This window comes from Pseudorasbora parva, chromosome 8 (assembly GCF_024679245.1).
Source record: "Pseudorasbora parva isolate DD20220531a chromosome 8, ASM2467924v1, whole genome shotgun sequence".
Taxonomy (NCBI): domain Eukaryota; kingdom Metazoa; phylum Chordata; class Actinopteri; order Cypriniformes; family Gobionidae; genus Pseudorasbora; species Pseudorasbora parva.
The window spans coordinates 18,761,935-18,783,103 of NC_090179.1; the positions used below are offsets into that span (position 1 = coordinate 18,761,935).

General features: G+C 46.7%; 1 protein-coding gene across 1 annotated transcript; it reads left to right on the forward strand.

The window, feature by feature from the left end:
- The first annotated feature begins 16,053 nt into the window (after positions 1-16,053).
- On the forward strand, positions 16,054-20,454 carry LOC137084502 (uncharacterized). Its single transcript, XM_067450775.1, has 4 exons — positions 16,054-16,158; positions 16,306-16,441; positions 19,779-20,369; positions 20,446-20,454. Exons 2-4 carry the CDS (start codon positions 16,328-16,330, stop codon positions 20,452-20,454), a joined length of 714 nt encoding a protein of 237 aa, XP_067306876.1. The 5' UTR covers positions 16,054-16,158; positions 16,306-16,327.
- The last annotated feature ends 715 nt before the right edge of the window (positions 20,455-21,169 follow it).

Here is a 21,169-nt window from a genome sequence, read left to right on the forward strand (position 1 = left end):
CGTGTTGCGAGTTGTTGTCACGGCGACATAAACAAATTTCCGCATGCAGGAAGACGGATGTTAGGGTTATATAATGCATGTATTTTAATCACAAAAACAAACCATTGCATCAAGTTAAACAGGCCCATTGGCTACTTGCATAATAAGCAGTTTTAAATTTAAAAGGTTCAATGCCTTTTCGCGCTGACGTGACCGAGCCCGACCCGAACCCGAACGTCATTTCTAAATATCTGTCCGAACCCGGCCCGACCCGTCGGGTACCGTCGGAACCCGTCGGGCTCGGGTCGGGTATCCATCCTCTTACACACACACACACACACACACACACACACACACACACACACACGCACACGCACACGCACACACACACACACACACACAGGGCTGGGCCAAACAAGGAGAAGATAACACAAACCAACAAGTTCAATGCCACAATTATCACAAATAAAATAGAAAATAAACAAAATAACTGCAGAAAGCAACCACAAAATTAACAAAGCGAAGCAACAGAGCCGCCCGGACTGCTACACACGCGGTTCACGCTGGTGCAAAATATTCCAGCTCGTTTAGATATCCTGGCATGTCATGCTCGGCCTATCCAAAACATCAACAAATTAATTAACATATCTAACATCAGAACATAACAGAAGAAAATTTGGGCATACATACCAGTGATACGAAGGTTTTTCCTGCATAAGTGAACTGCAACTGGTGCACAGACGCCGCTAAGTGGCCGACGCGGCCGATCGCTGCAACCATACACATTATAAACACGCGTACACTCAGCATGAGTCCACCAGTATGAATGCTACTCACCTGAATGAATAACCAGCCAACCCCAATGTATTCAGTTTTAAGGTAGTCCAATAGTTCACAGTTACTGCCAGTCTATCTAGTAGAACAACAACACCACTTATAATCCAAGCGCATTTAATAGATAAACACAATCATTTGAACATACCTTTGCCCTGCAGGACGTTGAGCCCACGAAACGGCAACAAAAAATGGGGGCGTGTATTACAACCCAGCGCATTATGCGATGCATGTCATTCATTTAAATATCCTCCTCCTGATTTGCCACTCCGCACGCAGCTGAATGAGCATTACGTCATTCCTCCCGCTACACTAGGTCTCCCTCTTTGCCTTTTTCCCTCGGGTGTCCAGAAAAGTGCTGTCTTTGTCAAGTCCTGTTGGTCTTTTCGCAGGACATGGCCATCTCCCCCTTCTTATTCTGATGATTGTGTTCATATCATCTTGATTATACTTGTTAAGGAAGTCCTGATTTGAGATCTTGTTTGGCCAGAATATTCTTAGGATCCTCCTTAGGCTTTTTGTGTGGAAGGTAGAGAGTTTCTGTAAGTCTGCCTCAGTCATTCTCCAGCACTCTGAGCCATACAACAGTGTATGTAACACACAACTTTTGTATAGCTTAAGTTTGGAGCGTGTAGTGTACTGGCCATATTTCCATACATTCTGCAAGTTGTTAAAAGCAGTTTTTGCCTTTGACAGACAAAGTTTAATGTCAGCTCCAGCTCCATCATCTACTCTCACTGTACTTTCCAAGTATGGAAATTGGACGGTATCAGGTAGTGCCTGTCCTTCTAATAGTACTGATGGTGAGTGATCATTGTTAAAGGGTCACTTCAGTGATTAGCATATGGCTTTGTATCAGTAGAAACCCTGGAGAATATTCAAATTATTGTGCTTTCCCCCCTCATATCCCCCTGAGACGAGAGATTTATGCATTTTATTTCTGGAAAAATTCCTCCTATGATGCAAAATGACGATTTTTGCATCATAGGAGGAATGTTTGCCCAGAGGCTAAAGACTATAGCCAGCAGAGGGAGCCATTTCCTCATGTTTTGAATCCGGCATTGGGGGATGGGAGATTACACTCAGCTTGCAGGGAGAGCTCAGCTTGCAGACAGGATCATTTAAACGGAGCTATGGTGAGCAATGTAAGTCTTTTAACTTCTCAAATTCATTTCTATGAAAGTTAAGCTTGCAAAGGCATGAACTGAAAAGCGCCAGGCTGAACTCGCGTTGTGAATGTATGCCGCGAATGTAGTCGCGATTACCTCAGCTCTCATCACTCGTGCAGTTAGTGCTCAGTGCTGTGAGACTCGCGCGGTGACTGTAACGGATTCACAGAGGCAGGATTCAAAAGCAAGTAATTAGTTTATTTGACGGATAGTGTCACAGAAGTCAAAACTCAGAACACTGAAGAAGTCCGGATAAGACAGAGCAGTGAGAGAGGCTCTGTTGGCGACACGGGCAGGCTGTGAGCAGCTGTGACTCGGGAGGTCGGTACAGGTAATCCGGGAAGGGATCCAGCGTTTCACGGAAGGGGGAAACGACAACCAACACGGAGACACAAGGGGAAACATCCAACAACGCTCTGACAAAGACAAGAGAGAAACAGAGAGACTAAATAGGGTGAAGGTGATGAGTTGCAGCTGGTGCAGGTGATCAGCCACAGGTGCGTGATGAGCCAATCCCAGGCTCCGCCCTCACCTACATTCAACACGCACCCAAGAGTGAGACAGGGAATCCATGAACCGTGACAGTACCCCTCCCCCTAGGAGTGTCCCCTGACGCTCCCAGCCGACCTTACCTGTTGATTGTAATCATCAATAAGGGAGTGATCCAGAATGTCCCTAGCAGGAACCCAACTTCTCTCCTCCGGACCGTAACCTTCCCAGTCCACCAAGTACTGGAAACCGCGTCCCCTCCGTCTAGAATCCAGAATGCGATTAACCGAATAAGTTGGTTCCCCATCTACGAGTCGCGGCGGTGGGGGAACCGGGACTGGCGGATTAAGGTGGGAGTGAAAAACAGGTTTGATTTTGGATACATGGAAGGCGGGATGAATCCTCCTGTACGCCGGAGGGAGTTTGAGGCGGACTGTCACCGGACTAATGATCTTGGTGACAGTGAACGGGCCGATAAATTTGGGAGCAAGTTTATTAGATACGGAGCGGAGAGGAATGTTCTTGGTAGAAAGCCACACTTTTTGACCGACGACGTAAACGGGAGGCTTAGACCGGTGGCGATCGGCTTTAGCCTTGGTGCGCGCTCCCACCTGGAGCAGAGTCTCACGGGCTCTGGTCCATGTGCGATGACACCTCTGGATAAAGGCGTGAACAGAGGGGACCGCGACCTCGGAATCCAGACTAGGAAAAATAGGTGGCTGGTAACCTACACTACACTCAAATGGCGAAAGGCCCGTAGATGACACTGGTAACGAGTTATGAGCGTACTCAACCATAGAGAGTTGCTGGCTCCAGGATGAAGGATTCTTGGATACCAAACATCGCAACACTCTCTCCAGATCCTGATTGGCTCTCTCGGTCTGACCGTTGCTTTGGGGGTGATAACCCGAAGACAGACTAACCGTGGCTCCTAGTAATTTACAAAACTCCTGCCAAAATTTGGACACAAATTGGGAACCTCTGTCGGAGACCACGTCCATCGGGAGGCCATGTAACCGAAAGACGTGATCTACTACAGATACCGCTGTCTCCTTGGCTGAGGGTAATTTGGGCAAGGGAATGAAATGTGCTGCCTTCGAGAATCGGTCCACGACGGTCAAAACGACCGTCTTGCCCTGGGAGGGCGGGAGGGCGGTAACAAAATCTAGAGCGATGTGGGACCAGGGTCTCGAAGGAACAGACAGCGGCTGAAGTAACCCCTGGGGAGGTTGGTTAGATGTCTTACCAACCGCACAGACCGAGCAAGCCAAAACAAAACTGCGAACGTCGCGAGCCATAAGTGGCCACCAAAATCGTTGCTTTATTAAACTGCAAGTGCGGTTTACCCCTGGATGACAGGCAATGTTGGAGCAGTGACCCCATTTGAGGACCTCGGATCTTAACCCCTCCGGAACGAACAAACAACTCGGTGGGCCGCCGGGCGGGGGCGTTACCCCTTCTAAGGCCACTTTGACCTTCGATTCGATCTCCCATGTGAGTGTAGAGATAACTATCTTCTCTGGCAAAATACACTCGGGAGTAACCGGGCGTTCGGAAGCATCAAAAATACGAGATAAAGAGTCGGGTTTGATGTTTTTAGACCCGGGGCGGTACGAGAGAACAAAGTCAAAACGTCCGAAAAAAAGTGCCCACCGAGCCTGCCTGGAGTTGAGTCTTTTAGCAGATCTAATATATTCAAGGTTCTTATGATCCGTCCATACAATAAAAGGTACCCCCGACCCTTCAAGCCAATGACGCCACTCCTCCAACGCTAACTTGACGGCCAACAACTCTCTGTTACCAATGTCATAATTGCGTTCGGCAGGAGAAAGACGATGGGAGAAAAACGCGCACGGGTGCATCTTGTCATCTGAGGGAGAGCGCTGTGAAAGAACCGCTCCTACCCCCACCTCTGACGCGTCGACCTCTACCACGAACTGACGTGTGGGATCAGGGGCGACTAAGATGGGAGCCGAAACAAAGCGGCTTTTCAGTTTGGCGAATACAGCCTCGGCTGTATCGGACCACCTGAACGTCATTCGGGGAGAGGTCAAGGCAGTCAGAGGTGCGGCTAGTTGGCTGAAATTGCGAATAAAACGCCGATAGAAATTGGCGAACCCCAGAAACCTCTGTAGGGCCTTACGGGAATCTGGACTTGGCCAATCCATCACAGCCTTAACCTTGTCGGGATCCATGCGCATTCCCTCCGATGACACGATGTACCCTAAAAAAGGAACAGACTGTGCATGAAAAGCGCATTTCTCCGCCTTGACAAAAAGCCCATTCTCTAGCAACCTCTGAAGCACTCGTCTGACGTGTCGAACATGTTCCTGGAGAGACGAAGAAAAAATCAAAATGTCATCCAGGTAGACATATATGAATTGGTCGACCATGTCTCTCAACACATCATTGACGAGTGCCTGGAAAACCGCTGGGGAGTTGGAAAGGCCGAAAGGCATGACCAAGTATTCAAAATGCCCCCTGGGGGTATTAAATGCGGTTTTCCATTCATCCCCCTCCCTGATGCGAACCAAATGATAAGCGTTACGTAAGTCCAACTTCGTGAAGACGGATGCTCCCTGTAACCTCTCGAAAGCTGAAGACATCAACGGCAAAGGATAGGTATTCTTTACCGTGATGTTATTCAGCCCTCGGTAATCAATGCAAGGTCGCAGAGAACCATCCTTCTTCCCCACGAAGAAGAACCCCGCCCCCGCTGGAGAAGAGGAAGGGCGGATGAATTTGGAGGCTAGAGAATCAGAAATATATTTCTCCATGGCCTCCCTCTCTGGAATAGAAAGAGAGTATAGTTTGCCCTTAGGCGGAGACTTACCTGGGAGTAAATCTATAGCACAGTCATAGGGACGATGCGGAGGGAGAGAAGCAGCTCGGGACTTACTGAACACTTCCTTCAGGTCGAGGTACTCCGGAGGCACGTTAGACAGATTCACCGTCTCACTCTGAAAAACAGAACGAGAAACAGACGAACAAGCAGACACCAAACAAGACTCATAACATCTATCACTCCACGCAGACAAAGAGTTTTGTCCCCAGTCAACCCTTGGATTGTGTAACTCCAGCCAAGGGTGACCGAGGACAACGGGAGCCAAAGGGGAGTCCAGGATGAAAAATGAAATGCGTTCTGTGTGGTTGCCGGAAGTGATCAGTGTAAGTGGTTCAGTGGTGAATGAAATGTCAGGGAGAACTTGTCCGTTGAGTGCGTTGACAGAAATGGTGTTCTTGAGTGCAATGGTGGGTATGTTAAGTTTGTGAGCAAGGGCAGAGTCAATGAAGTTACCTTCCGCTCCCGAGTCGAGGAGGGCGAGGCTGGAAAAATCCTGAGCTGCCCACAGCAATCTCACCGGGAGGAGAGTGGAGGATGAGGTCTTTTCCACGGAGATCCCGCCCGACAGTAGCCTTCCTTTTACCGCCGGGCGTGGTCTTTTACCGGGCAGGAGTCTAGCAGGTGTCCGTTCCCGCCGCAGTACAGGCAAAGACCACGGGATCTCCGTCTTGCCTTCTCCTCCCGGGAGAGCCGAGCTCGACCCACCTGCATGGGCTCCGGGTCGAAGGTGTAGCTGACCGCATCCGTTGCGCTGGCCTGAGGGCATTCGACACTCCCATGCTGAGGCTCCATCCTGGACCTCAGCCGACTCAGACGAGCGTCCACCCTCAAAGCAAGGTCAATGAGACCGTCAATCTTCTCCGGAAGGTCGATGGCGAATATCTCCTTCTGGATGCGGTCAGCCAGCCCATGCAGGAACATGTCCCACTGTGCCTCCTCGTTCCACTTGCACTCGGCGGCCAGGGTGCGGAACTCGATGGAATAATCCGAGACCGAGCGGTTACCTTGGCGGAGCTCTGCGAGTTGACGTGCCGCTTCTCTTCCGGTCACCGCTCGGTCAAACACCCTTCTCATCTCTGCCGCCAGCGTCTGGAACGAGGAGCAGCAAGGATGTTGGTTCTCCCACACCGCCGTTCCCCAAAGTGCGGCTCGTCCGGAGAGCAGGGTGAGGACGAATGCCACCTTGGATCTTCCCGTGTTGAAAGTCTGCGGTTGAAGAGCGAAAAACAAGGAACACTTGGTAAGGAAGGCTCTGCAATAATTGCTCTCACCGGCATAACTCTCGGGGGTAGGCAGACGTGGTTCCGGTTGCCGTGATGCAGATGGTGTGTGGGGAATCGGCGGTGGGTCGGGCACAGTGGGACCGACGAGTTGTTGCATCTGTTGGGTCAGCTCGGCCACCCGTGCCACCAAGGTGTGTACTGCCTGTCCTGTGGCAGTTAAGTTCGCCTCCTGCTGGTCCAGTCTCTCGTTGCTGCTGGTCAGTAGGGCGTTGATACTCGCTGAATCCATGGTAGGTCAGAGCGTTCTGTAACGGATTCACAGAGGCAGGATTCAAAAGCAAGTAATTAGTTTATTTGACGGATAGTGTCACAGAAGTCAAAACTCAGAACACTGAAGAAGTCCGGATAAGACAGAGCAGTGAGAGAGGCTCTGTTGGCGACACGGGCAGGCTGTGAGCAGCTGTGACTCGGGAGGTCGGTACAGGTAATCCGGGAAGGGATCCAGCGTTTCACGGAAGGGGGAAACGACAACCAACACGGAGACACAAGGGGAAACATCCAACAACGCTCTGACAAAGACAAGAGAGAAACAGAGAGACTAAATAGGGTGAAGGTGATGAGTTGCAGCTGGTGCAGGTGATCAGCCACAGGTGCGTGATGAGCCAATCCCAGGCTCCGCCCTCACCTACATTCAACACGCACCCAAGAGTGAGACAGGGAATCCATGAACCGTGACAGTGACTCACTCATTATATTGAACAGACACGTTCAGTTTTTAACTGTAGTGTCTTCTCTAACTCAGTCACAGTAATGAAGTTGGTGGCGTTGGGAATGGCCTCACAGGGCAGCGAAGCATTCTGGGAATTGCAGTCTTTTATCCCCATGGGACAAAAATACATTTTCTGTCTTTTCTCAGTCTAGAAGACACCAAATTGAAAAATAATTTCACATTTCTACTGCATTGATGACCCAGTTTAAATACAGATTCATCTTCCCAGCGCTCAAGTACCCCTTTAAGGATCATGACTTCAGATTTTTTGGTGTTGATTCTTAGGCCAATTTGGTTGGCAAATGTACTCTTATCTGGAGGTTTTCTCTTGAATATGTTGATAAGTATGTGATAACAAGGCTAAATCATCAGCAAAGTCTCTAGATCTTCTAAGCTGAAAATGTGCCCCATCTGATGCCTCTTGGGATGTCCAAGGATGTTTGGTGTAAAACCAGGTCAATAGCTATAATGAATAAAGTAGATTACATAACACATCTTTGTCTAACCCCTGTCTTCACTTGAAAAGATATTTCAGAGTTACCAACTGTGCATTCAAAGTTGTCATAGAATGCCTTAATCAGGTTGATAAGATGTTGAGGGATACCACAATAATGTAAAATTTCCCATAGGCTGCATGTCTCTATGTAAGTTGTCAAAAGCCTTTTCAAAATCAATAAAGTTGATGTAAAGTTGTCTTTGCCATTCAGTACATTGTTCTATGATGTTGTGTAGTATAAAAATCTGGTCAGTACATCCTTTCCCCTTGCGGAATCCTGCTTGTCCATCTGAAACTCTCTTTATAATGATTTTAGCCATGATATTACTTGGTATTGATAAGAGAGTGATTCCACGCCAGTTGTTGCAATCATTTAAAGCTTCTTTTCATATAAAGAATGAAAAGTTTCATATAAAACTTCTTTCTTTTCCTTTGTAAAACATAATTCTTCCTCTGTCATTGTAGGCTGTGAAATGTTTCTGATAGGAAAGAGTTTTTGTTGATAATTGTGAGGTTTTATCATTATATGTAAAGTGTTTGCGTAAATGAAGTGAAGACTAAAAATAGTATTTCTGAAATGCTCACAGTAAATAAGTATTTTTATTATTTTTTGACCTTTTTCAAATTCCTTTCAATATAAAGTATTGTCTTCTGTTTGTACACAGTGCTGAGAAAGACAATACAAATTCCTCAACACTAGAGAATGTGAGATTTTTTTACATAACCACTGAGAAACAAGTCGGAATTCCTTTTATTCATTCATTCAAACTTCTTCTAAGCAGACATTTTTTCTTTTTCTTTCTCAGAAGGAAAACTGCTTTTAAAAAACATAATTACCTTATCTCTGTGGACCGTAAAAACCCACAAGATAATCCGGCTCATCTTGTTCCAAACACATGTTCTGATTCTGCTCTTGATTTCTTGCTTATGTAAACTTCCTTTTTTAAGGTTCATGAGTTACCAGAAATGCCAGACTGTTTTTTTAAATGCGATCATTATCCAAAATTGTAATAAATGTCAATATTTGGTATAATTACTGTATACATAATGTAGATGTGCATGATATCTTGGTCGTTTTATGGCTGATTTTCTAATCCTTATGCCACTTTTGATTTGATCAAAAAAGTGAATGCTCTCAAACTAAAATATTAGTTAACACATTATTTTAGGGTGACATAGTTACACGTTACTACATGTTCTTACTATAGTAATAACAGTAAGTGATGTATAATTACAAGTAACTAACCCTAAACCAAACCCCAACCCTAACTGTGACTCTATAGTAAGTACATGTGGTTAATAAATAATACTCAGTATATTTATTGTAACTACATCACCTTAAAATAAACTAAAATATTATTTTTTAACTTGATCAAGTTAGCGATCTGTGTGTTTGTGTCTGTCTACATGTGCAAATTCATCAGCTGATAATATCAATGACAGTAAAGAACAGTTTGAAAGTCTACACACTTGTGATAAAGTTCGTTTTGGAAGGAAGGAAGAGGTCAAGGGGGTCGGTTTGACTGCTGACGCTATTTTTATTCAAACAAAACTCAGTCTCTGCACACTGCTTTGCCAGTGTGTATTTCTCTCAGTCACTTCCGGGTTCCGGTCAAACGTTCTGCTTCCGGGTCAACGTGTCTCACAACTCAATGTCCGTGTGTGTGTGTCGCGTCAGCAGTCCCTCTCTCTCTCCTCGGTCTCCAGTTCCACCGATGTCTTATACCCTCTCCGTGCTCATTACTGGAACGAGAGACAGGTGTTATTAATCTGCTTCCAACCCACTCTCTTACCGCTCGTCCCGCGGCTCTCTCTCCCGCTGCAGACCTCGCTGAACCACGCCCCCCTTGCCACATACCCCCACCGCCCGACTCAGGCCGGGGAGCCGTCCAGCCTGCAGCCCCCCCCCATTTCTGGAGAGGAAGTCAGCCACAGCCATCTGAGCACCCGGCCTGTGGACCACCTGGAACTTAAAAGGCTGAAGAGCTAGATACCAACGGGTGATCCGCGCGTTGGTATCCTTCATGCGGTGGAGCCATTGGAGAGGAGCGTGGTCCGAACAGAGGGTGAACTCCCGCCCCAGAAGGTAGTAGCGGAGGGTGAGAACGGCCCACCTGATGGCAAGGCACTCCTTTTCGATGGTGCTGTACTTAGCCTCTCTCTTTGAGAGCTTGCGGCTAATGTACAGCACCGGCCGCTCTCCCCCCTCCACCTCCTGTGCCAGGACTGCGCCCAGCCCCCTGTCCGACGCATCAGTCTGCAACAGAAAAGGGAGAGAAAAGTCAGGGGAGTGTAAAAGCGGCCCGCCACATAGAGCAGCCTTAACTCGGGTGAAGGCCTGCTGGCACGGCTCCGTCCATTGGACCGTATCTGGTAGCCCCTTTCTAGTAAGGTCAGTCAAAGGGCTGGTGAGGTCCGAATAATTTGGTATAAACCGTCTATAATATCCCGCCAGCCCCAAGAACTGCCTCACCTCCTTTTTGGTCTTGGGTCTCGGACAGGTTGCAATTGCGGCGGTCTTATCAATTTGGGGACGCACCTGTCCATGACCCAAGTGGAAGCCCAGATACCTTACTTCCACCCGCCCAATTGCACACTTCTTCGGGTTGGCCGTGAGCCCCGCTCCCCTCAGCGACCTCAAGACCGCCCGGACATGCTGCATATGCCGCTGCCAATCGTGACTGTAAATCACGATATCATCCAGATAGGCAGCAGCATATGCGGCATGGGGACGCAAAATCCTGTCCATGAGGCGCTGAAAGGTAGCGGGCGCCCCGAACAACCCGAAGGGAAGCGTGACGATTTGGTGTAATCCAAACGGCGTGGTGAAAGCTGTCTTTTCTTTGGACAATGGAGACAAGGGGATCTGCCAATAGCCCTTCGTTAAGTCCAATGTCGAATAAAATCGAGCCGTGCCCAGCCGATCAAGCAACTCGTCAACCCGCGGCATTGGATACGCGTCGAATTTCGACACTGCATTCACCTTGCGGTAGTCCACACAGAACCTGACCGAGCCGTCGGTCTTAGGGACCAAAACGATCGGGCTCGCCCAGTCACTGTTGGACTCCTCTATTACTCCCATATCGAGCATTGCCTCTAATTCTTCCTGAACTACTTTTTTCTTGTGTTCAGGCAAGCGATACGGCCGGCTGCGAACTACCACGCCCGGCTCGGTCTCGATATGGTGCTGAATTAAGTTGGTACGTCCCGGTAGGGGCGAGAACACGTCGGCGAACTCCGCCTGTAGTTTTGATAAATCAGTGAGTTGGGACGGTGAGAGGTGATCTCCCCCAGGGGCCAGCGCGACTGATTGTGCTTTGATGCTTGCCTCTGGCCCGAGATCATCCTCTCCCCCGATCACCGTCGCCAACAACACTGATTCCACCTCATTCCATTTCTTAAGGAGATTGAGGTGGTATATTTGACGTGCCCCGTTCCTATCGGATCGTATCACTTCATAATCGAGGTCTCCCACCTGTCGTGCGACCTCAAACGGCCCCTGTCACTTTGACATTAATTTAGAGCTCGATGTAGGGAGTAATACGAGCACTTTCTCTCCCGGTGTGAATTTGCGTAGTTTCGTACCCCTGTTATATGACCGGCTCTGGCGGTCCTGGGCTTGCAACAAATTCTCCCTAGATAGCCGCCCCAAGGTGTGGAGTTTTGTTCGCAAGTCCAGCACGTACTGAATTTCGTTTTTGGCCAAAGAAGGTCCCTCCTCCCAAGTTTCTCGTAGGACGTCCAGCACCCCCCGGGGCTGCCGTCCGTAGAGAAGCTCGAAGGGGGAAAACCCCGTGGAGGCTTGTGGAACCTCCCGCACGGCAAATAAGAGGGGTTCTAACCACCGATCCCAATTTTTGGCGTCTTCCTGTACGAACTTACGGATCATGGATTTAAGCGTGCGATTAAACCGTTCGACCAAGCCGTCCGTTTGTGGGTGATAGATGCTTGTTCGAATGGATTTAATGCCCAATAATCCGTAGAGTTCGCTCAACGTGCGTGACATAAACGCCGTGCCTTGATCAGTGAGGATTTCTTTCGGAATCCCCACTCGGGAGATCAGACGAAACAGTGCGTCCGCAACACTCTTCGCGGAGATGTTGCGGAGAGCCACTGCCTCCGGATATCGTGTTGCGTAGTCCACGATGACTAACGCAAAACGATGTCCGCGTGCGGATCGCTCTAATGGCCCGATGAGGTCCATCGCAATTCTCTCGAAGGGGACCTGCATTAATGGAAGGGGGCGCAATGGCGCTTTTGGGGCGGCCAGTGGATTCACCAACTGACATTCAGAGCAAGACGCGCACCACCTGCGCACATTGTCATGAATGCCTGGCCAAAAAAATCGGGTCATTAAGCGATTCAGTGTGGCCGAGTGAGCCGCCTGGAAAAGCATTTCCCGGCAGCTCTTTGGTACTAATAACTGGGTTGTATCCACTTTTGTCTGAGTGTCTTGGGTGACTCGATACAACCGATCCTTAATTATGGCAAAATAAGGATACGTGACGGGCAATGCGGGTTGGAGAGACTGACCGTCGATAGAGCGGACCTGCTGAAATGCATGTTTTAGGGTCTCATCTTGAGACTGCTCCAGAGGGAAGTCATCACGGTCCGAGAGAATCAGTCTCTCGACCCCGCTCGGTTCCTCTGGAGCTGTTCCCAAGGGTCCCGTATCAGTCTCGCCAACCTGCACTCGCGCCGCCCCGTTCCTAGCCTTGTTCTCCCAAGCGGCATCCGCGCATAACGACCCCAATAACGCCGAAAAGGCGGGCCAATTCGTCCCCAGAATTAGCGGATGCCGGAGGTGGGGACTAACCGCCACCTCAACACTATGCTTTTTCCCCCGAAACTGTATCGTGACTGGGACAACCGGATATTCCACCACATCCCCGTGCACACACCGCACCTTAACCATGCGGCTTGTATCCAATGCCCCAGGCTGCATCAGACTTTGATGGATCGAGGTTTGGTTGCATCCTGAATCCACCAAAGCCTGATATGTACCCCCCTTGATACTCACAGGAATTTGGTACTCTCCTGCTTGATCGGGGGTGGCCCGTGGGACGTTCGGGATCCGGATCATTGTTCCGATGTCCATCATCGGACATCGGTCCACAAAATGACCTGGATCACCGCACCGCCAACAGGCCAGCCCAGGCCTGCCCGCCGCCCCTGCGGCGGGGAGTGGGTTGGAAAATGAGCGCGGGGAGGGTGTGAAACCGGAGCCATTGTCGCCACCCGCCCCCAGCGGCCCCGCCCCCCTGGGCGGAGCCCGCGAACTCCCGGACGGTCCTGGGCCCATCCCACTCCGGCCTCTGGGGGGAACGCGAGGAGGGCCTGGAGGACGGGACCTGGGGAGAGGGACAGGGCGAGAGGGAGAGACAGAGGGGGGAGAGAGAGAGTGAGAGGTTAGTGAGGGCTCGCCGACCCCCGGGCACGCCACCAGGTGGTCCTCCGCCAGGTTGATGGCCGTCTCCAGCGACGTGGGCCGGTGGCACTGGACCCACTCGGCGGTCTTTCTTGGGAGCCGAGTGATGAACTGCTCCAGCACCACCAGATCGACGATATGGTCCACGTCGCTTCCGCCGGCCAAGAGCCATCTGCGGCACGAGTCCCGGAGCTGTTGGGCCATTGCGAAGGGTCGGCCGGCCTCGGCCCATTCCAGGGAGCAGAACCTCTGGCGGTGTTGCTCCGGGGTCCGACCGACCCGCTGTAGGATGGCCCTCTTCAGATCCTCGTACTTCAGGAGGTTGGCCACCGGCAGGTGTTGTGCGGCCACCTGGGCTTCTCCTGTTAGTAACGGTATGAGGCGCACCGGCCACTGTGCCCGGGGCCAGCCGCAGGCCTCCGCGGACTTCTGGAAGAGGTCTATGAAGGCCTCCGGATCGTCCTCTGGCCCCATCTTGTGGAGGGGCACGTGGACCGGTGCGCTAGCCAGCCCGGCGGCTTCGGCGCGAACCTCCCGATCCATCCAGCTCCGGAACCTCTCGCGGTCCTCTTGCTGGCCGCGGACAATCGCCTCGAAGCGGCGCTCTTGGTCTGCCCGCAGGTCCAGCATTGCCTGATGTTGGTCTTGGTGGAGGGCCGCGAGGGAGGTGATGATGTCCGCAAACGGCGTGGCGGAGGGCGTCTGCATGGCGGCGGCTCGGTCCTACTTCCTTCCCGGGTTTCGGCACCAGTGTGATAAAGTTCGTTTTGGAAGGAAGGAAGAGGACAAGGGGGTCGGTTTGACTGCTGACGCTATTTTTATTCAAACAAAACTCAGTCTCTGCACACTGCTTTGCCAGTGTGTATTTCTCTCAGTCACTTCCGGGTTCCGGTCAAACGTTCCGCTTCCGGGTCAACGTGTCTCACAACTCAATGTCCGTGTGTGTGTGTCGCGTCAGCAGTCCCTCTCTCTCTCCTCGGTCTCCGGTTCCACCGATGTCTTATACCCTCTCCGCGCTCATTACTGGAACGAGAGACAGGTGTTATTAATCTGCTTCCAACCCAGTCACTTACCGCTCGTCCCGCGGCTCTCTCTCCCGCTGCAGACCTCGCTGAACCACGCCCCCCTTGCCACAACACTATTGGTGGATTTTACATGATACAAAATATAATAGCCTAATTATTGAGCAGTCCTCTCAGATCATTCATTAAAAAAAAACAAAAAACGGTAACACTTTACTTGAAGGGATGTGCATAAGACTGACATGACACCTTCATAATCATGACATGACACGTGTCATGAATATGAAGGAGTTTTTATGCATCTTTATGACAACTGTCATTAAGTGTCATTCGCTTAATTATGTCATTTTTAATGCAATGATGACATTTCGGAGTTGTCTTTGTTATGACAACTTGACATAAACGAATACATCATCACCTGTCAGTGTCTTTGTCATGACAACTTGACATTACCAAGACAACATAACCTGTCATAAACATGACATAACAGATTATCAAATTTAAGAAACTTACTTAGCTTATAGGGTTAACCTTAAACTGTTATGTGGTTGGTTTTGATGTTGACTGAGGCCATTATAATGTCATAAATTTTTTTCAGTGGCACAAGTTTAATTTGTCATTAAAATGCAATTAGGTGTTAATACAGCATCATTAATATTTTTCAGTTCACAATGTTTTATTTTATTTTTTAAGTTTCCTCCACCAGCTTCAACAGAAGGTTAGATAATAGACAATTTCAAATGTCTTAAAAATATAAAAAGGAGTTTGAGAAATAAAATCAATCATTTAATTTTTAAGACCTGCCCTCTCACAGAACTGACTCTTAAAAACACAAGGCATGAATTTATACACAGGTGACCAGCACCAATTAACGCAAAAAGGGGAAAACACGTACACAAATAATGGCCATTACACAAAATAAACATATATATATCAACATCATATACACACATAAACAAACACAGAAAAATAACACTTTGTCAAATGACTTCACTTTATAAATTATCTTCCGATGTATAAAAATAAGAGAAATAGTCTTTAGAGCCCCACCCCGGGCTGAACAAGGAATGGTTGTGGCTAGAGCCTAGGCCGGAACATTATATATAGGGCCAACGTTTCCGCCCGAACCCCTTTAGACGGTGCACCAGCACACGAGACTCCACCATAACAAACGGAATAGCCTACGTGCACAAGCGCAGTGACGAACTTCCACTATTGTCAGAAGTCGGCATATCAGTTTCCGGTTTACTTCCTGTCTTCATCCGCTATAAACAAACAAGATGTGTGCTGCTGCTGTTGTACGGAAAAAGAAATATAATGTGCGAGACACATCTAGATTTCAAAGTACCATGAGTGGGTCTAAGGAGCATTGCTGTGTGCCACTTTGCTCGGCTTCAGGTCGGTACAACAGCCATTTGAGTTTCCACCGCTTCCCGAAGGACACCAACCTTCGTGCGCAGTGGTTGCACAAAATAAGGAGGGCGCGATTTTTGGTTACCACCCACACCAAGGTATGCAGTCGACATTTCACGGAGAATGAAATCCGCACTTCTGCTAAGGGTAGACGGGTTTTAGCAGCAGGTTCTGTTCCATCGTTATTCGAGTGGAATAACTATACAAAGGTGTCACGGGCCGGTGTTTGGGAGCGCCGATCTCGACCACCAAGTCCAGAACCTGATCCGCCGAGACCCGGGGGAAGACATTGAGCATCCCGCCATGGTTCCGATGGTTGAAGACCACGACTACGCTACCAGTCGTACTGTATGTGTAGACTGAAAGCAGTATGAAGATACGTTGAGGGAAATCGAGGCACTGAGGGAGCAGCTCCAAACAGTTCACCTTCATCACTCATTTGGACTTAAACGGTTTGCTTCGTCGCCCGAAGACATCAGATTTTACACCAGGTAAGACAGTTGTAATATCAACATCATCTCATAACATTTTACTGATTGACTAACTGACCAAGTAATTGTTTTTCACTGTCATCTTAATCATATTCTTGAGCTTGTATGACGACAACAACTAATTTTGATTGTATTACTGTATTTTAGATTCCCCTCATACGAGCATCTGATGGCGTTCTGGAACCTGATCGAGACAGCAACAGCAAAAATGGTTAGGGTCACCAGGGCAAAGAAACCCTATGCCACTAGCACATCAATTGAAAGCCCTATATCCAGACCAACTGTAAGTTTTCTCTCTCTCAATCACACACACACACCCCAATATGAGAGATACATGTAGTACTGACACTAAAATTAAGTTCACTCTGTAAACTTTTTTTTTCTATCACAGTAATTTTCTTTTTGGGTGACAATCTGTATTATACACAATACAGATTGTTACCATCCATGATACATATTGTTACATGTTTGTATTGCATTATCTTGGTACACCCACTGCATGAAAAGTGGGATTTTCGTCCCCGTAAACGCCCGGAAATCTCCCTGATTTTCGACAATTAACGTCAGTTTACAGCCTGTGAACGTCGCGTTCGTCTGTGCCACATATTGACGGAAACGAACCATGACGTATGTGGAGCTTGCGGAGGCTTGCTGGCGCCGGCGCTAATGGCTCTAATTAGCATATGAATAGCAGCTCTGGGCGGCGCCTTGCCGGAATGGCTTGAATTTCCTCACTCAGTATTGGTTGAAACTACTACATTGAAACAAGAAATATCACTCGTGATTGGTTGGCAGATCTGTTACTATTGGTCAACCTGGGTAATAAATTAATAAATTTAAACCCCCAAATTATAATAATTTTACACACACATATATATATAAAATTATGATTTGCATATTTTTTAATTGTATATATTCATGTGATATGCTATTATGTTTTATATTCATGTCATTGTTATTCTATGGACTACGCTATTATAACCATCAAGGACATTCATTTATTGAGGAAAGAAAAATATGCCGGGGACGTGCAGTTTATTCAAAGAAAGAGCTTTATTAGAACAAACACAAACACACAACCAAATCTAAAACGTGTGAGATCTGCCCACACAACAATAGGAAGCTCACGAGAAGCCCAAAATCCTACAGCACCATGAAGTCTCTGTTTTCCACTTCAGAGCTGTAGGTAACTAGCGCCATTCTGTCTGTTTTAAGTCCATTTTTCAGACGTCTGTCGTGCGTTGCCCTGTTCTTTGGAATCGCCTCTAATCTCGATTGCAGCGTGGCACAGAGCTCGGCGAGCTCCTGGCTGGTCAAACAGTCCATCCAGACACCGCGCGAACGATGCCGTCTTCCTCATCAGACATCAGGTCTATGGTAGCGCACTTCCAAAGGCCCACCTCATCCTCAGCTAACACACTCTTTCTTGCTTGTAGCAGCTGTAAAAACAAACAATAAAGACAATCAGTATTGCGCGATGTACTGCGTAAAATGCACCTGAAAAATAGTCACACTGACCAAAAACGGATCTAATCTAATAAATCTTACCCTTTCTTCTTAATCGACTCCGAGCTGAACTCTTCACAGCTTCTGCGTGCGATGCAAGAACTGGATGTTTGTACCTCCTGCGTACTGTCTCTATGTCTTACATGCAGCTGGAAAACAATTAAATGAGTGTTATGACGAAGTTGTGAAGACGGCGTAACGTTACTGCTTCCTGTAAAATGACCAGAAAAAGAAAACACTTTTATAAAGCAACTTACATTTATTCTTTTACAAGGCTAATTTCAGCTTGTGCTACTTAAAAAGCTTTGCTTTAGGTTACTTTAGCTTAGATAACAGTCTTACCGCAATCTTAGGATTGGTCTTCTCTTAGGCACTCGTCTTCTCTTCTTAAAGTTAGTATCTTCCACACCGTTTTTCGACTCCAAAGCAAGCAACCTATCATCTATGGACAGCAACCTGGAGATTACTAAAGTGAACTGCTCGTTAAAATCGGCAGCAAACTGAGCAAGCTGACGAGATAGCCCACTGATTGCATTCAGCTGTTTCTTCCCGCCGGTATTACGGATCAACTGGGGATCATGTTATCTGGGGACGGGCGCGTGCACGCAGCTAGTTTTACCTGGATTTACAGCAGATGTTAGACGAGGACAGATTCGTCACAGCGGATTTTCCACTGAACAGATTTAAAACGCTTTCCACATTATTGGCAAATGTTTGCATAATATCAGGCTCTGTGTTTTCCTCTGTCGCTGCTTTGCTGTATGTTTCAAACCCAGTTTAAGGGAATTTTTAATGTGGTTTCATTTCACAACACAGACCACGCCCACATTTTGTTACATTCTTTTCGATGAAAGTCGTATCCAATGACAATTACATTCAATAAATTACATTGTGTCGTATTAGTATCGGAATTTTTATTTTATTTTTAATAACTATTGTTTTTGTAATTTGCTTAGGGTATTTTTTAAATTATATATATATATATATATATATATATATATATATATATATATATATATATATATATATATATATATATATATATATATCCTAACTAAAATAACTCATAGCCTGTCATATTACCTTTCTCATATTAGCCTATTATATTCTATTATAATCTATTATATTGCCCACCCCTTGCCCACCTGCACATCCCAGCTGATATACAAGATTTGGGGGGTCATTCTGCATTTGAAAGTTTGAAACGGTTTTAAATCTTCTAAATAAAGTAAAATGATTCAAAATCAAGTAATTTATATATGCCAAAGTCAACTTTAAACATATACAATGTAATTTCCAAACAGCAAAATTGTGGCCAGTGAAAATGCTGAGTGGCTAGTAACTTTGGAAAACCACTAGCCACGGTGGCCGGTGAGCAAAAAAGTTAATGTCAACCCCTGTATATATATATATATATATATATATATATATATATATATATATATATATATATATATATATATATACACACACACACACATATATATATATATATATATGTAGTGCCGTTAAAATTAATTTGCGTTAACACATTAATTTTGACAGGCAATGATATATGATATATAAAGTTTGCTGATGTATGACGCCGCTTATTAGCAGGAGACCGCAATGATTGGTAAAAGTTGCGGTGATTGGTCAAAATTGCGAGTCGCACTGAATTCACGGGGACTGATTGCAAATGACACACAATAAATAATCTAGAATACTTTCATCAAATATATAAATTCAAGCTTAAGTTTAAGACTTTACAATTAGGCTATACTGAGCCTGATCTATCTAAGGGATTTTCTTAGAAGGAAGTGAATACCTTTTAGAAAAATGTCACATGGGTTAAAACTCCTGCTACCCTGATTTGCATTTGTATAGCCCACAGCATGTTCATTTACATGTTAAAGCCTCCCCTGGAGTTAGGGGAAGGGGGGTCTTGGGGGGGACAACTGCCAAGCAAGGCCCACGTCAATTTCTGACAATTCACGGCAGTTTTCGGTGTCGCCTGCAAACTGCCGTGTACAGTCGTAAACCTGATCTTCCACGACAATCTACAGTGCCGCTTACTGACGAAAATCACACTTTTCATGCAGTGACCCCTACTCATTAAACTCATCTCTTCCCAGAAACTGCTGCCGATAGATGAGCTTTTCCTTTTCCTCACATACCTGTCCACTGGCTGTACCCAGAGAGAGTTGGCTCACAGATTTAACATCCACAGAGCAACAGTCAGCCGAATCATTGTGACCTGGGCCAACTTCCTCTACAGCTTACTGGGCTCAGTCTGTATATGGATGTCTCCTGCAGCTGTGAAGGCCAGTCTTCCTCGGGACTTTGATGGCAGCTACAGCAACACACAAGTAGTGCTTGATTGTACAGAGCTACGGTGTCAAACACCTTCATCCCTGCTCCTTCAGAGCGAAGTTTTTTCAAACTACAAGTCCCATTGCACCTTTAAGGCTATGGTGGGCATGTCCCCTCCCGGAGCCCTGACTTTTGTGTCAGCACTCTTTGAGGGTTCCATGAGTGACAGAGAGGTGTTTCGTCAGTCAGGGATTACATCACTCTTAACACCTGACATGGCCATCATGGTGGACAAGGAATTCTTGGTGGATGACCTTGTACCTGGGCCTGTTCATCGTCCTGCCTTCCTCTCCAAGAAGGCCCAAATGTCTGAGGTTGATGTTCTGAAGACGCAGTCCATTGCCCGTTTGAGAGTACACATCGAAAGGTTAATCAGAAGAGTTAAAGAGAATAAACTCTTTGACACTACTATCCCTCTCTCTATTGCAGGGAGCATAAATCAAATCTTTACAGTTGCTTGTCTCCTCTCAAACTACCAAAATGGACCTTTGGTCAAGAAATGGAGATTATGAAGTGAGATACTGTAGCCATTTTCTAAAGAGGTTGATGTTAACTACTTGTGTTCACAAAATAATAATTTTATCATTTTGTAAATTGCCTCTGATATAATTAGTAAATATGTTTATACATTTGTGAGATACTGTTGCCATATTTTAAAGAGATTTATATTAACTATTTGTTTAACAAATTTATAAGAATAACTAAACTTACAAAATGATTCTCAGATATAATTTGTAAATATTTTTGTAAACTTTCGTATTAACTTGAAGGTGGAACATAATAAGCACCTAAAAATCACAGGCATGGTCATGTAATCATTTACAATCATTTGCTGTTAAAGACGGTTGTAGTGCCAGAGACATCTGCCTTTAGTACAATGGTGATAAATGACTAGTCTTTTTCTTGGGGTGCTCAGTGTTAACATACTTTTATTAATCATAAAAACATCTTTAATTTTAAATTTTAATAATAACACAAAGCATAAAACATTTAAAAGGAAACACTAAACAAAAAAAACATTAGTTGAAGTCCTACTCCTGAAGCAGACATTTCTGTATGTAGACATAGAAATAAAACCTGTCTACTTTCTCTCTGATCACATCCAAGACATCATTGTCTCTGTAAATTCTTTGGATGAGTATGTCTTCCTCGG